The sequence below is a fragment of the Pelecanus crispus genome, chromosome 1 (genome assembly GCF_030463565.1).
Source record: "Pelecanus crispus isolate bPelCri1 chromosome 1, bPelCri1.pri, whole genome shotgun sequence".
NCBI lineage: Eukaryota > Metazoa > Chordata > Aves > Pelecaniformes > Pelecanidae > Pelecanus > Pelecanus crispus.
The window spans coordinates 209801742-209819365 of NC_134643.1; the positions used below are offsets into that span (position 1 = coordinate 209801742).

Here is a 17624-nt window from a genome sequence, read left to right on the forward strand (position 1 = left end):
AGTACTTTATTAAAAAGTACCTTCCTCTAAAAATAGTCAATGACTAGATTAATGATTACCTATGTTCTCACCAAAATATAGTAAGATGTTTAAAACATACAAATTGCATGTAAAGTTATAATCTACTATTTGCACTTAAACGATGTAACCAAAACATTTCTAATAGTATTCTATTATATGTCACAGAACACATTATAAGCATGACCAGTATAATATACATGAAGATAATATATATTGTATGTGGGATTTTAATATCCAGTAATGATTATATTGGATAATCTTAATTTTTAAAGAATGCTATCAAAACATTATGGCACTTTGGTAATGTTATCATACTGGTTTAGTTGTTATAATAAATATCAATTATTCAGGTGTTTATATTGATTATGTTTGCACAGACCTGATTATTATTTATGTACTAATGAATTTATTTTCTATATTCTAAATACATTTGTAGCAAGTCAGTTTACTGCTGTTAAAAATTCATTCACAAAATGGAGTAGATTTACTAGGTCAGATTTATTTCTGGTATTACTCCATGAAGAAAGCTATATACCTCCTCTGATTAGTAGTAGGTAGTAGGTAAGGTATAGGCTATAGAATGTGCTGTCTGCAGTTCGTAATGTGGAGTCTAATTTTAGATGTTTCTGTTTGTAGGTGACCAACAGGAGGCAGCATAAGATCTATTTTAATTAAAAGAGACTGAAACCAGGGATATATTTGACAATATTTATGGCTGAACATTATGCTCAATTTCCTTTTTTTCCCTTCTAACATCCAATAAAGCATAGAGATCAGTAACATTTTGCTGCTGCCTGGACTCTGCTGATATGTGGAAAGTATGATATTACATGTTTGCCGAAATGTTCATTCTCCTGTGAAATAAAAGCACCGAGCAACTGAATCCTTCTCAGGTCTGTTTTTTTCTTTCACTGAGTTTCAAAATACAGAGAATCTATGATGTTTCTAATGAGGTTAACTATTTTTTTTTTCCTTCCTTTTTTCAACTGGAGAACATTTTGAATGTTAGATTATAACCAAGAATGCAGTTAGCATGCATGGAAACTGCACTGAGAGGGTTTTTTTTAATTATCCTTGGACCTCGTATTTGTATATCAATTAGCTGCTCCCAGACTACATTTGATCTAGTCTGCTGAAAAGTTGTAAGTTTACCATTGTAAAGTACTCATTTAAATTGGTATCTTTTATTATTGGATCCATCTAGCTCAGATTGATATATAGGGGATTTTTAAGTTTAAGTATTGCAAATGATTACGGTTTGGTTTTTTTTTTACTCAAGTGGGCTTCCATACTACTTAGAAGTGGCTTTAAATAAAAGGAGATAAAAGCTACTTAGTCTAAAATGCGTGTGCAAAGGGTGCAAAAATGGCATTAATACAAAGTGAGGGAGCCCTGTGCTGTCTTGTATTCTTCCAGAATTTAAAATCCTGTGACTTTCAAACCTCTGTATAGATAAAATAGAGTTACAGCAATAAAAACTAACCTTCCAACGCTCCAAGGCCTTTGCCCCACAGCTAGCAGAAGCTATTTGGAGACACGTAGAAAGCATTCCAACAGTGTTCACAATGTTAAAAGCTTATATTGAACAATGAAGGGATTCACAGACCAAATGTGAGAACTGTGGTTGTGTAACCCTGTGCACAATCAGAAGAAAATTGTGTATGTATGTGCTACAGATCCAGGGAGTTCACCATGGACTTGCACGGTTTATATCTGAAGTAGACCCTGTGGTGGGGCTTTTCTCACTGTGATCAAAAGCAAGGAAGCTGAGCCTGGATTTAATGACTAAATTACACATAACTATTAGACGTAAATAACACATAATTCAAGATAGTTCACATGAACGAAGGAGGTCCAAGGATTTTTGTTGGAGGAAGCCGGTATATACCAACATTTTTCACCTGTGATCAATAGCCTCTGTAATAGTGGAATAACAACAGGGGGAGAAAGTGGAGCTATTTAGAATTATGTGTGCAGCTACCCTAGGAAATCATGTGCTTCCTAGTTCAAATTATTCTAATGGACACTAATCATATTTAGTGTTTTTGAGCTTCACAACAAAAGAAGGATACTCAATGAGGTATAATTAGCACTAATTATTTTTGCAGACTGGCAGAGGTTCAGACTGTTAATCACTTTTACTATCATTTTTCCACCTACTTGCACCCCAGTCTAGTTTGAACTAGCTTGCAAGACCTTTAGGGCACACTTGCATGTTATTTCTGAGCACTGTTAAAATACTTGCGATAATGCAAACTGAAACCTAGTTCATACATAGGCCTTAGTAAGAAATATCCCTGTGTAATACATTGCAAACAACGTGGCATGGTCTTGCTACCCTACTCCTTACTATTTCCCTTTTTTAATTTTTACGTTATTCAGTACACGATGGGCAAGTATAGCAGCTAAACTACCACTATCTGTAAGTAAGCTGGTAAATTCATAGCCTTTCCACGTTAAGTTTCTGTAAGTATTTTCAGTAAGTTCACTGCCAGAATTGTTAACTGAAACTGGAAAATACCATTTTAAAGGAGATTTGTAGTTTCATCATCACAATTACAATCACTAGAAGCTGTATTAATCAAACAACCTATCCATCCAGTGAAAATGCTTACATCCAAATACTGAATACAGCCCAGAACTTGGATTTGAAAGCACTGAGCAAGTAATTGTTAACAAATATGCAAAATAATACATGCATGCATCAAGTTAGGCTGAACAAGAGGGAGCAAACTGCAGAAAAAAAAAAAAAGTATTTTGGATTATCTACCTGCAAGCATTGCCTTAAGCCTGCACAAAGGTTATGTTACCAAGGCAACAGGATGTGATGCAAAGAGCAGGTGCCAGCCACTTCATGTGTGGCTCAGGAGACAAAAAGGAAGAGCCCAAGAACAGGCAGCTCCGGAAAGTCTTTTGCATATATATTCACTTACGCTAATGACATGGTGACTTACATAAGCAACACTTTCCAAAAGATTTTTTTTTTTTATTACAGTATTTCCACAAATGTTATTTCACCATTTTAACCGCAAAACCCACAATAATACACTCAAACCCCACAGTTTAGGGAGAAATGCAAATGGTTATGCGTTAGCTCTGCCATCACAAGCCTACTGGCTGCGGTTTGCTCCTACACGGCCGTGGAAACGCCCACGGGGCAAACCCGCACCCCCAGACCGGGCCTGCGGTCACACGGCGCACCGGGAGGAGGAGGAGCACCGGCAGGCCGACCTTCCCCCTCCCTTACGGGCCGCCGCAGCGCGGCCCCAGCCCTCTCCCCCCACTCCCAGGCACCCTGCCCTGCCACACCGCCCCCTCAGACAAAGCAGGCAGGACGGCGGCGCCGGGCCGGGCCAGGCCGGGCCCGCCCTGTCTGGCTCCTCCATGACCCGGCGAGATCCCCGCCGCCGGAAGCTCATTGAGGGGAAAGGCGGGCCTTGACAGCCACTAGCCAATCACCGACAGGCACCGGGAAGACAAGCAGCGCCTGTAGCCAATGCTGTCGGGAGGCTGCGTACGGCGGCCGTCCTGCTGGGAGAGGAGTTGCCGCGCTCCGAGCGTATGTGGGGAATTCCGGCCCGCTTGGCGCGTCAGGGCGGTGAGGGGGCGGGGCGGGGGAGAAGTGGCGGCCGTGGACCGCCAATAGGTGTGCGGGAAGGACTGACAGGCGTGCAACTCGCCCAATGGGAGGGTGGTGGCTGTTAAAGGGCCGGCGACCCTGAGGGGAGAGTTGGGCGCAGGTGAGTAGTTCGCGCGGCTCCCCGGGGACCCGGGCGCGGCGTGGAGCGGGCCCAAGGCAGCCGCTCTCCCGTGGGGCTGCTGCCGCCGCGGGGTGCAGGCGGCCCCGCCCCGCAGTGGGGGGAGAGCGGTGGGGCTTCGCCGCCCTCGGCCCCTGAGGCCGGTGAGGCGGTTGCCCGCCGTCCTCCTCGGCGGCCCCGCGGGGAGGCCCTGCTCCTCTTCCTGCTCCTGGGAGAGGCGCAGGGCCCCGCCGGCCACTTGCCGGGGGGGCCCTGGCCCGCGGCGCGGGTGGAGGCCGCGGCCCAGCCGCTCCCGGGGCTCAGCGCGGCGGGGGCCGCTTGGCCGTGCCCTCGCCCGCCTTTGTTGCCTGCCTTGGCCTCCCCGCAGGGCTTCGCGCGCCGCCTGGCGGGCCGGGCCGGGCCGCGGCGGGGGCGCTGGCGCTGGCTGGCTGGGCCGCCTCGGGCCGGGGGCTCGGCCGGCCTGCGTCCCTCCCTCCAAAACGCGCGCCCTGCGCCGAGGGGAGCTTTTCTCCCGTTCGCGGCCCATTGGCGCTTCACGGGATGGGGAACTTTTGACTGATGGGTCTGTGGGCTCAACAGCCTGTATCCGCAGCTGCTTTCCATCCTCGGTACCTCCTCTCTGCCTCGCTAAATTATCCTTTCGGGTTGTGTTGGTTCCCTTTAGTGCTTGCCTTTTCAGGTGCTCAAAGCGCAAGCTCCTTGCAGGGAGGGCTGCCCATTTGGTGACCTTTGTTCAGCAGCACCCAGTTCCTCCTGTATTAAAGCCTCTCTTAGTGCACAAGCATAAGTTGTTCCAAGCCAATGTAGGCACCCATTATGAATGACATACGAAGTTTCCCAGAAAGCCCTAGGCTTTAGGGTCATGCAGAGATCCTCAGACTCTGAATTTTATTTAAAAAAACCTAAACAGGTAGCAGGTCTTCCTGATATAAAGTTTGTTTTCTTCAGTCGTAAGCTCTGAAAGCTTAAAAAAAGGGGCAAGCCATCAAGGCATCATACTTAAAAGTCGTGATTTTTCTAGAGAATAATTAAAGTTTGATGCTAGCACCAATCCTTCAATTCTGGCGAATGTGTGGATTTTTTTGTTTCTTTGCTTGCTTGCTTGTTTTGAGGGTTGGTTTTTTTTGTTGTTTTTTTGTCGGTCCAGCAAGTGTTCATGCAATAAGGTGTGAGCAAAGGAGACACACAGACACAGAGGCAGAATGTGGATGCCTCTGTTACTAAGTACATCAAAGTTATTCAATGTATATGTGTTCTGTGTGCTTATGGAGTGTTCAGTTTAGTTTTGCAATACTTGTTTTAACCGTGACGAATAGTTTGTGCTTCTTTAGTCCAGTGACAAGGACCTTCTTGACCACAGGCTGCTTCTGGCCTGACAGGGCTACCTCAAACTCATAGCTCCATGTTGCCATCTTTCCTGGAAGACCATTGAAATCTTTCTGTTATCATATGATCAGATTTTTTTTTTTTTTTTATAGCCAGCACTTTGCATTTCTTCCCAAATTGTAAAACTACGCATTTTGCATTAGCAGGTAGCACCATGCCATATGATGGATGCATGGCTGATCACGTAATGGGCTGTTTGCATCCTCTGTTATTTCCCAGGGCTTTCTGTCGCTTGACCAGACTGCAGCTATTCCTTGTCAAGCGACTGATGTCTTTGGTCATGTACCAGAAGTACTTTTGGTCGTATAGTTGAGAAGCAATTTTTTTTCTTGCAGATGTCTTCTCTTACTTACATAGGGGTGTAGGTGGCTTGATCTGACCAAAAGATTTTTTTTCGCCTCTGCTCTTATCTCCACATACTTTTTCTGAGTGAACTACCTATCTTCCCAGTTGGTGCATTCAGCAAATATTATTTGCTGTGGAATCCTTTGCTAAAGACACTAAAATGTAGAGCAGTTACGGTTCTGATTTTGGAAAAACTGTAATGTCTATCTACAGTTTTCTCCCAAATGTATGCATTTTATGCTTTACACTTTATATCAAAGCAAAATTTAAACATGGTCTATGTCATGCTTTTGTAAATCATGCTTTTCAAAATGGTGGTAGGTTTGGGGTTTTTTTTTCCTTGTAATTATCTAGAATGTGTACAAATCCTAGCTTATTACCATTCCTGTCCCTTATATACTTTGAGCATGTAACAGTTCACTTTTCTGCATTAAAAAGTAATATCCTGAAGACCATCTAGCAATGTCAGAATATCCCAAATGTCAGCTTTAGTTAGATAATAATGCTTTTTTGTTAATATATCAGAAAGGTAAGCAGTCCCACAGTGGAGTTGATCTAACTCTGGAAGTCAATATACTGTTAAGACAATTCATTGACATCCATTTATATTAATAAGAAGGGAGCTGTCTTTAATGAGGCAGTGTGCTTTCAAAAAGGAAAGAGTTAGAAGAGGTAAGGTGTCCTTACCAATTGGAAGTTAATAGTTACGAGTTTTAAAATTGGTAGGCTTTGCTGCTGTTTTACTGGGAAATTCAGGGGCTTGTGTCAGATGTGTTCTAGCAAAAAAAAAAAAAAGTCTAAAAGAAAACTTTACATAATGAAGGAATTGGATACCAGTAGCTTCCAAGTTAGTGTTATAATTCTTAAAGGTTATGTGCTTGGTTTATGGCATAAAATCCAAAACCAAGGTTAAGCACTTCACAAGGAGTTAGCTGGGGAGATCAGAGAAGTGATGCACAACACCTGCGCAAGGAGCAGTGAGACTACCTACAGGCTAAGGTGACATTTGTGTGTGTTAACTCTCAGCCTTCTTTGGAGCTAAGATGAAAGCTTGGCTGTCTGTCTTCCACATTCATGTAGGATTATATTTAGAAAATGATGAAAACTGAAAACCCAATTTTTTTTTTTGTTTTCCTGTGATTGTGCCCACTTTATGCTGCTGTGGTAGCACTGAGGAATTTAGGGAGGGCCAGGGTAAATGGAGATGCCATATGAGTCTCTAAAGTCCTGTGGTTCCCTGTTACTGGGGAGTGACCAGAATCTTATTCATCTCAGCTGGGGCTAAGTAAAGGACTTAGCCAGTGTGTATCTTGAGACAAAAATGGCTGTGATACAGTAAAAGTCTGATATTTAGGTACTGTAAGAGACAATTAAGTATCTACTAGTACTTTCAAGAGTTTTACATACCCAATCGGCAAGCACTTTGGAAAGTAACCCATTTTTACATAGTTAGCAAGGTACTTGAATGTTCACTTAAGTACATCTTTAAAATCAAATGTGAAATCCTGCTGATTTCAATAAAAGTAAATGTGACCTTATAAACAGAGGTTCAGTGTCTTGGTAGTGAAAAGTCAGAAATCCTACAATTCTTGTGAAATTTATGTTGTATATAAGAACTCTATGTAATTCTTTTTACCTTTTGGAAGACCAACTCAAAATGGATGCCTCACACACTCCCCGTCCTGAAAACAGGTAAGTGCAAATGTGTGTGTTTCTAAAGCCAGCGTGAGGATATGAATACTTGGTCATTCCCCAGTAACCAGGAATCACAGCTTAATCTATATAGTCATCAGTCCAGAATAATTGCCTTATTAACAGTGAAGCTTCTAAAAGTATTATTCATTTGTTCTGTGTGCAGCTGACTTTTCTGAAGAATTTACCTGCTTGATTACTTTTTAAAAGTTTAAAAAAAAAACAACCAAACACACAAGATAAACTTAGAATTTTTTACATAGGTCAAGAAATCCAGTTGCCATAATAATGGAAAAGCACTAACACTGTAATTTGCGTTTGAAAAGCACAGCAAGTAGCAAATAAATTGATTTACTGCCAGACAAGTAAATATGATGCTGCTTCCTTGAAAGCCCAAGTATCTTTTTGTGGTAAACTTATAATAACGAAGGTTAAGGGAGATGCTTAAAGATCAGATAAAAGGTCTCAGAAAAATTTTATGTAATTCTAGCAGATGCAGTGCTGTGTTGTGGTATAAATCTGACTTTTTAAACTGAAGCATTCTTTTTTTTTTAGTACTGGTCATGTCAAGTTAAGGGTCTACATTAAAACAGTAGGTTATATTTTTTAAAATAATTCCCTTTTCTCAAAATGAATTAGTATTTTATTTTCAGAAGGGGAGGAAGTTTCACCCATCTTAAACAGAAACATGCAGCTTCCAACTTGAGTCTGAGGAGTTTGAAGTGCTGGGTAACTGCATGGGAGCACTGTAGAGTGGTCCATGCTGACACACACTCATGCTTTAAGCATTTTATTTCTTTTTAGGACTCAGTTTTGCATATTTGTTAGCTAGTAATTTACTATTGGAAGTAAATGGATTCATGGTGAGGGCAATATTTTAACAAGGAAAAGTAGTAAACCGGTTTCCTAAATGCAACATTTTAAAAAAATACTTGATGCCAGCATGTTTACGTGTTGGGTATGAAAGAATGTGCTTGATATGGAAAACTTTGCAAGAGAACCACTTATTTACAGTCAGTAGCGCATAGGAAAGAACGATGTCTAAACTATTATGTGCATTATCCCCCAAATGGAGAGTTTTTATGTAATGTGCTGATGTGTATGTTTTGACAAGTTTAGGAGAATAACAGGAGAAAAAAATATGTAGTAATTTAAGAATCCTGTATAGCCGGGAGGAGTTATTTAAGGATTAAGTCCATTAGTCAGTAGCAATCAAATATATAATCTGCGAGCCATTTGCTTCAGGTGGACAAAAAGTCTATACTAGATTAATAGTGAACAAACATAACACCTTGAAACTGTAAGTACTGTATAGTGAATCGTTGGCCTACTTGGTTTAAAGCCTTTTAAAGCTACCTAAAGCGGCAGGGAACGTGGTACAAAAGAAAGTTCAAAAAAAATCCTGAGTTGGACCATTACCAAGCAGCCTGACCAAGAACCTTTTTTTATTCTCAGTCTCTGCTTTAAATTTTTTGGGGGGCTTAATATGTTGTATGACATATTTATCACTGCGTTAATTGCCCTCTTTTTCTCCCACCTAAACTTCCCACTTTCTGTCCAGAGTTGCGCACAATCTGTCAGGTGTATTACAGGGCTTAGCTGTCCTTTCAGTGTCAGGCACAGGACCAGCTATCGCTGAGGGTAGAGGACTGGATATGCTTTCAACCTGTCATTGCATCTGACGTGAGGTGTTTTGCAGTGTGAGAAGGATAGAGGAGGGCTTGACCATGGGCATGTAATGACTTATTCCTAAATGTATTTCCTGGTAGAACATCTCTAATACATGACACTTGCTAGAACTAGTAGTTATTTTCTGACATTCAGCAGAATTGTTCCAGTACTTTTTTTGTGATTAAGATAAGTCAGAAGAGCCTCTACAATGTCAACTTTTCATATTACTTTTTTTTTTTTTGGCTGGAAATGGTGTCTCATTTAAAATGTGTCTCAGAAATTTCAGTCCCCTAAACTTTTCATGGTTTTGAAGTAATGATATCACAATTTTAGCTTCTTTTGGAAATAGTTTAGCATTCAAACTGAAATGCGTATGTCAAATTTCAGCCTTGAGCAAATCCTGACTGTCAAAACTCTTAAGAGTTGAAGGAAAATGGCTGTATTTTTGTAACGGAAATATCAACTCAACCTTAATGGTTCGTGACATGGATATATTAATGGATTTATAATTCATAGGAGATTAGAGAAGGTATCTATAGCTACTTTATATTCAGAGTTTAACAAAATGGTTTTCTTCTATCAAATGAACAATCAGTTCAAAATAGGCATTCCTTAAATGATGACTTAGGAGTCAAGTTCTTTAAATGAAAATATACAGTGTATACCTTGGAGATTTACGTTGTTTGCTCTTTTTCTCTTAGGAAGCCTGACAAATAGGAAAATACTACAAAGTGAAGAGAAAATTCACTTCACGAGAACTGAGCTCTGCTTTCATTGGCTTTTAAATTTTATTCGTATTAATAACTGATTAGTGTCAGATCATCTCTGTAGTCTACTGTGGTGAAATTATTAGGTTAAAGCTGGAAAAAATGAAACAATTAAAAAGAAAAAGAAAAAGCAATTTTAGTGTTCAGGAAACTCAAACTCTCCTTAAGGAAATCAGAAAAAGGAGAGAAGTACTCTTTTCAAAGCAGCTTAATACAACAATTAATGAGATGAAACGGAAAGCTTGGGAGGAAATAGCAGAGTGTGTAAATGCTGTAGGTGAAGGAGAGCAAAGAACAGGGACAGAAGTGAAAAGGCGATACCTTGACTGGAGAGCACTCATGAAGAGAAAACGTCTGAATGCAAACATCAAAGTAGTAGGTGCTGGGTTTCACCTTCCTTCATCCAATTTAGATGACTCTCTCAATGAAGACATGGATGAGAAAATGGGATTTGCAATTGAATCTAGTTTTGAATGGCAAAATATCACTGACTTCAGAGAAGCTGGTGGATCTTTAACAGAAATCAAAGTAGAAGAGGAAGAGGAGGATCCGCAGAATTTTGAAGTGAGTGACTGACATACATTAGCTATATGCAATATGGCCTTTGTTTCATTTCAGCATAAGGCTTTTTGCTGTGTTTCTTCATAGCATCTGTTTCTGGTTTTTCTGAATGTGTGAATTAAAGAAACTGTAGAAACAAATATGTTTCAGAGACATGATACTCAAATCTAGCAACTTGCAATTGTGTGTAAGTCTTGGGTGTTGATTATTAAATTGATATCCCTCAACTTTGAATATGTATTTGGATGTATATTTTCCATTTGTATGTGCCATAGAAAAGAATTAGTTCAGTCAGTAGAATGAAAATGCGCTCTTGAAAGCAACTGGTTATTTTAATACTTAGGCTGTCTGGATGGATGAACAGAGAAGAGAAATGCACCTCTTTAACAAGTGAAAGTATATGTTACCTGCAGGTACAGAAGGAAACAGAATACTGTTTGCATTTCTTAAAATGAACCCATAGGAGATGAAAACATTACTTGAATAAGTCAGTCAACCATTCCTCTCTGTCAGAATTTTAGTGTGAATTTGACAAGCGGCTGTGGATCCTGTAGACAGGTTGTTACTCCTAGTAGTACTGTGACTGTCCTGGGGTAGGCAGCCAGCTGGAGTGAAGTTGAGTATTTGGATAGTTTTCTTGTACCTGTACAAATTATGTAGGTCTCATTTGAAAAGGGGGTACTCAGTTTTGGTTTGGTGGTTTTTTTTGGAGAGGAGAGAGGGGAAAGCAACTCCTGTCTTAGCTCAGTTGAGATGTGTGCTGGGAAAAAATCGGCATAGGCTGTTAAATGGTAGTGAGACTACTGTCTGACAACTGCTGAAGAACAGTGTCTGTCTGCTCAAATGCTAGAGGACTGGCAGTGGCTCTCATTGTCTTAAGATTTTCTGAACCCCTATCTTCCTCAGTTTGCCTTTCTTTTGCAGTATACTTAGTGGGAGACAGTTATCCCTCCTGTACTATGAATGTGCGGCATGTAAGGGCTATAATTCTGCACAAGTCATTACAGTCCACAAAGAGCAATGGCCCTAACCACCTAGTCATCTGCATCATAAATAGCTTTACAGCAAATGTGATAATACAAAATTGGTTAAACAGGTCCTGTTTATTCACCCACTTACCACAGTTTGAAGGGTAGGAGCATGTGAAAAATGTCAGTGTTAAATGTCTTTTAGAAATGGAATCCTCAAGTTAGCGAAGGCTGGGTTAGCTTACATACCACATAGACTATGGATCCAGCTGCTCCGATAAATAATTAGTCACAACAAATTCCTAGTGGCTTACATAAATGTCACTGAGCTATATGAAAAGTAAGAACAACATATGCTTTTTTAAATCCAGTTTTCTATCAGTGGTTCTGAATGCTCTGTAATATCTATTGTGCAGTATTTTCTGTACATTCTTGCATGCCCACTGACAAGCTGATTTTCCATTTTTCATTACCAGATATTAATTGGTAGATAAAGCGTATTTCTATACCTGTGTAAGGGTAGAAACCAGTCTTTTGCTCTAACATGGTTGTCTCACAGCATGTGAGTTAAACAGTTCTGAATAGCTTTTAAGATTAAAAAAAACAGTATGTTCTTTTCAGTCAAGTTGTGTGTAACAAATTTATTCCGGCATAAAGACTGGAATGTAATTCCTGTCTATTGCATTCCTCTCTGCAGTTTCCTATTGAGGAAGAAGAAGAAATTTTGTCATCAGTTTTGCCAGATTCGAAAAAGGAAAATGACCTACCAGACTTCCCCCACATTGAAGAGTTTGGAAATCTAAGCTCTGCTCAAGCTAGGCTAGCCTATGAAGATTCTCACTTGCTTATAAATCTGGAGAAGCAGAAGGTAGAGCTGGAGAAGCAGCGACTAGACATTGAAGCAGAAAGATTGCAAGTGGAGAAGGAGCGCCTGCAAATTGAAAAAGAACGGTTGCGACATGTTGACTTGGAGCGTGAGAGACTTCAGATTGAGAAGGAGCGACTTCAGATTGAATGGGAGAAACTCAGGCTAGAGACTCTGCATGCTGAAAAACCTGCCCTGGAAAATGACCTTGCCCAAACAGAAAAACCCATCATGCAGCCTCTGGATCTAGAAACTGAAAAGTTAAAGCTTGAAAAAGAACGTTTGCAGTTAGAGAAGGAGAGGCTGCAGTTCCTAAAGTTTGAGTCAGAGAAGCTGCAGATTGAGAAGGAACGCTTGCAAGTGGAGAAGGAGCGCCTTCGAATTCAGAGAGAGGGTCACTTGCAGTGAACTTCTTGACTGAAGTGTTAACATTAGTGTTTTGATGTTTGTAAAATAGAGGTAGTTCTTTTCTTAATACTGAAACTGTCTTAGAGGCTTAACATTCTTCTGTTCAGAGTTGAATGTTGATGTTAAACTGAAAAAAAAGGTGCTCAGTATGTCAGTGTGCCTACATAAATGAGCTTATGTGTGAAATTGCTTTTCAATGTATCAGAACTAAGTGTTATGTTCTCTTGTCTTCAGTATTGTGTTGTGTTAGTTCAGTGTCCTCCTCTCGTAGACACAGTGAGAAGAATCAAGGCTGAACCTTGTACTTTTTTCACTGTACTTTTTTTCACTGTACTATCAGTAAGGAAGGATCAGAATAAATTGACGTATGTTGTGAGGGCATGGTGCTGATGATAGCCCACACAGTAAATAAGTATAAGTTAGACAGAACACGATAACACGGAGTCATGATGCAATTGATTCATTAAACTTAATTTCCCCTTTTTTGTTTTTTTCCACCCCCACAACTGGAAAAAGAGTTCAAGAATTACCTAAAAGTTAAAGTACAAGTTAAATTCAGTGCAGTTGTATTTACTGTTGTTCCATGGCTTGAACTGAATGAGAGTGTAGAAAATAGTATTACTCCTTTTGCATGAAGTATTCATACTAGATAAAGTTGCACATCAACTATACCTACTATAAGCTGGACTGTTGGTTGCACCAGGTCATTAATAATGCTATATGGAATATAGCACCTGTCTTAGTATAGCATAGGGACTTACTGATTGATCAGGCATGCTGTCTGATGAGTCTGTGATGACCCCCTGAAGTGAATTGCTAGACCTGGGTTGTTCCTTGAAAGATATAGCTGGTGATGGGAGTGGAGACACAGAGGCTGAGCACAGACCAAGGAGTGCTGAGCTTGAACACTAACACTCTTGATGTTAGTTCTGCCTGGTCAGCACTGAGGTCATGTCTGTGAGGCAGCCAGAAAATGGCTGACACCATATAGTGTGTTTTAATTAGACAAACAGAAATGGTCAGTGCTGAAGGCTGTCAGTATTTTTCATAAGCAATGTAAAATAAAAAAAGACAAGCTTTCTATTATTTCATATATGTTTAAATGCCAACTGAGCCAGACTTTGCGTTTCTCACCTTTCTGCAAGTAACTCTCTTTTGTTGACTCCATTTGAAACTTAAGACTATGAGAATACTAAATCTGAATATATGTTGAGTGACTTACATGGATTCTTGTGCAAGTAATTATATTTATACCACTACAGGATTACTTTTATTCTGCAAAGAAAATGTTATTTTTTTATTACGGAAACAAGTGTGCTTCTACAGTGGAAATAAATTTGACTACTGCAACCCAAAATTGCTCTTGAGACTGTTGCTTCATAGAGAAATAGGGCTGGATGTGAAGAGAAACCTGGATGCTCAACACTGCAGCACCCCAAAGTCACAGGTGCCTGTATTCCCTGTGTAGTAAATTGGAAAGATGAGACATCTCAAAGTAGGACTTAAACCAATGAGCACTTACTTGAGAAAGGGAAAAGGAAGGAGACATAAACCAGCTGGATAGAAATGCCCCAGTGGGAAGTTTATCTGAGATTCTTCTTCCTGAATGTGGTGGGTTGACCTTGGCTGGATGCCAGGTGCCCACCAAAGCCGCTCTACCACTCCCCTCCTCAGCTGGACAGGGGAGAGAAAATATAATGAAAGGCTCATGGGTTGGGATAAGGACAGGAGGAGAACATTCACCAATTACCATTATGGGCAAAACAGACTTAACTTGGGGAAAATCAGTTTATTACCAATCAAATCAGAGTAGAGTAATGAGAAATAAACCCCAAATCTTAAAACACTTTCCCCCCACCCCTCCCTTCTTCCCGGGCTCAGCTTCACTCCCAATTTTCTCTACCCCCTCCCCCCAAGTGGCACAGGGGGACAGGGAATGGGGGTTGTGGTCAGTTCATCACACGTTGTCTCTGCTGCTCCTTCCTCCTCAGGGGCGGACTCCTCATGCTCTTCCCCAGCTCCAGCGTGGGGTCCCTCCCATGGGAGACAGTCCTCCATGAACTTCTCCAATGTGGGTCCTTCCCACGGGCCAGAGTTCTTCACAAACTGCTCCAGTGTGGGTCCCCCATGGGGTCACAAGTCCTAGCAGCAAACCTGCTCCAGCGTGGGCTCCTCTCTCCACAGCTCCTGCCAGGAGCCTGCTCCAGCGTGGGCTTCCCACGGAGTCACAGCCTCCTTGGGGCACATCCACCTGCTCCGGCGTGGGGTCCTCCCCGGGCTGCAGGTGGATCTCTGCTCCACCGTGGGCCTCCATGGGCTGCAGGGGCACAGCTGCCTCACCATGGGCTGCACCACAGGCTGCGGGGGAATCTCTGCTTGGGCTCCTGGAGCACCTCCTCCCCTCCTTCTTCACTGCCCTTGGTGTCTGCAGGGCTGTTGCTCTCGCATATTCTCACTCCTCTCTCCGGCTGCAGTTGTGCAGCAGTTTTTCCCCCTTCTTACATACGTTATCCCAGAGGCGCTACCAGCATCGCTGATGGGCTCGGCCTTGGCCAGCAGTGGGTGCATCTTGGAGCCGGCTGGCATTGGCTGTATTGGACATAGGGGAAGCTTCTAGCAGCTTCTCACAGAAGCCACCCCTGTTAGCCCCCCCCTTACCAAAACCTTGCCATGCAAACGCAATACACTAAAATAAAGTGACAAATTTTCAGCTCCCTGATATGTATCAAACAAATTTATATTAAAAATAGCTTTCTGTGCCCATTACTGTTTTCTCTTGATTTGAAGAAATTACTTATCTTTCCCTTTTAAAACATGAGAGAAGCAGAATTCGGGAAGTTTGTCAGGATTGCCTGGTGCATAGAGCATTTACCCAGATAGCGGGATAACTTGGATTTCATGATCACTGTATCCTGAGGTGACCGACTTTCTAGGTGACTATTCTGACTGCCAAACAGGGTGAGTAGGAACAAGGGGCAACACAGCCAGCCGTGCAAGAGGTAGTGACCAGAAGGACCAAGCCAGGACAGAGAACCTTCCTACGGTCTTGTCTGTAAGAAGTACTTGGCCAGGAACAAGCAGGTGTGGAGTCTGGCTCCGGTTTCGACAGGTAGTTATGCTGCTGCGTGGTACCAGCACCTCTGTCTTCATATTTTACTCCAGTTGAATGACTTAACTATTAGGATAATGGTTTGTATTTTACATTGGGCATCTTGGGAATTATGCCTCAAGCACATTAAAGGTTTTGGGGAAAATAGATAAATCTGAACCATTTCTGAATTCTCAGTAATTTCAGAAATTTGAATGCTTCTCCAAATGTGAATAGAGCTGTATGTAAGCAATTATTTCTTCTAACAGCTATGCAGCCTCCTAGGGAACTGATGCATCCTTTGGTTATACAAAACCTTTTGGAAAATACTGAATGATGAAATTAAGTATCGTCATAAATCATTGAAAATACAGTTTCAACATAAAATTCAGAGAAAATTACAGAGTTTAATACATCAATTTTATAGCTTGCTTTTTTCATACCAAAATTGCAGTCATTTTGTGGTAATTTGAATTTAAATGTAATTTTTTAAAATACTAATCTGCAATCTCTTAAACCTTAATTGCTTGATTTAGCAACCTGGGATCCTGACAGCAAAGCCTGAGGGCAAAATTTGGACCATGTAAATGTCACCAAAGTCAGGACGTACGCATGAACTCAGTTCCTCTGTTAGAGAGGGAGAGATTTTTTACTCCTGATTAAAAGAAGGGCCTGTGATTCTAAGTAACGAGCGACATTTCCAGCCTGGAAAGGGTTTTAAAAAAAGGGTGAAACCACTCACATATGGAGGAAGAGGCAAGTATTTGGAGGAAAAAAAAGGAAAGGTGTGACAATCAAACATTTAGTAAAAGGGAAGGTAGGTGAAGCTGGTGATAGATAAAACAGTGCTGGAAATATCCCCAGTGGTCATTGCAAACTGCTTTATCAAGGTAATGTCTGATGCACGGATGTCAGATCTCGTGGCTCTGTGGCCTCTCATGGGATGTATGAACGGGTGTCGTGGTTTAGCCCCAGCCAGCAACTCAGCGCCACGCAGCCGCTCGCTCACTCCCCCTGCCCCCGTGGGATGGGGGAGAGAATCGGAGGAGTAAGAGTGAGAAACACTCCTGGGTTGAGATAAGAACAGTTTAATAATTGAAATAAAATAAAGTAAAACAATAATAATACTAACAATATAATAATAATAGTAATAATAATACACAAAGCAAGTGATGCACAATGCAATTGCTCACCACCCGACGACCGATACCCAGACAGTTCCCGAGCAGCGATCGCTGCTCCCCGGCCAACCCCCCCCAGTTTATATACTGAGCATGACGTCATATGGTATGGAATAGCCCTTTGGTCAGTTTGGATCAACTGTTCTGGCTGTGCCCCCTCCCAGTTTCTTGTGCGCCTGGCAGAGCATGGGAAGCTGAAAAGTCCTTGACTAGCATAAGCAGTACTTAGCAACAACTAAAAACATCAGCGTGTTATCAACATTCTTCTCCTACTAAATCCAAAACACAGCACTGTGCCTGCTACTAGGAAGAAAATTAACTCTATCCCAGCTGAAACCAGGACAAGGGGCAAGGCAAGGTGCAAAGCGCAGCCTGAGGTGCAGCCGTTGCGCAAGGCGCAGGCTCGCGTACTCCGTGCATGCATGTGGTTTCCTGTGCTGCGGCAGGAACACGCACCGGGACCTTCATAAATGCCATTGCATCCACTACTCCATTAAGGGTTTTCTAGTCAGTAATTTTAGGGCCAGAAGGCCAAATAACAAAGGTAAAATAAAGGCTACTTCAGAGAGTTTCTTGCTGTCTTAGTGATGGGTCCCACCAATTTGTGCCTGGCTAAGACATTAACGGAGAGAAGCAGAATACGTCCAGGTGTTTTCACAATGCAGTGTGGAGACAGACTGGCTAATGCTTAACAGTGTCCTAACAACAGCCAGAGAAGGTCACAGGGTAAGACTGTAAAAGTGGTCCCCAAGAACAGCCCAGGACACACAGCAGCTGCGCTCCCAACAGGGCCCACCTGAGAAAGCACAGTAGGATTCAAAGGCAACGTTATTTCCTTGAGTAAGGGATCCTGTGGTATTTCTGGGCCATTTTGAGCAACCTTTACTGTGCATAAAGAGATGCTGCAAGCAAT

General features: G+C 41.8%; 1 protein-coding gene across 1 annotated transcript; it reads left to right on the forward strand.

The window, feature by feature from the left end:
* Positions 1–9731: 9731 nt before the first annotated feature.
* On the forward strand, positions 9732–12442 carry MSANTD4 (Myb/SANT DNA binding domain containing 4 with coiled-coils). The gene is made up of 2 exons (XM_009489677.2): positions 9732–10204; positions 11867–12442. Exons 1-2 carry the CDS (start codon positions 9743–9745, stop codon positions 12440–12442), a joined length of 1038 nt encoding a protein of 345 aa, XP_009487952.1. The 5' UTR covers positions 9732–9742.
* The last annotated feature ends 5182 nt before the right edge of the window (positions 12443–17624 follow it).

Bases quoted from the DNA above. Each gene is read 5' to 3' on its own strand.
- MSANTD4 (XM_009489677.2), top strand. From the start codon at position 9,743: ATGAAACAATTAAAAAGAAAAAGAAAAAGCAATTTTAGTGTTCAGGAA. The intron at 10,205-11,866 runs GTGAGTGACTGA...TCCTCTCTGCAG, and splicing joins AGGATCCGCAGAATTTTGAA to TTTCCTATTGAGGAAGAAGA.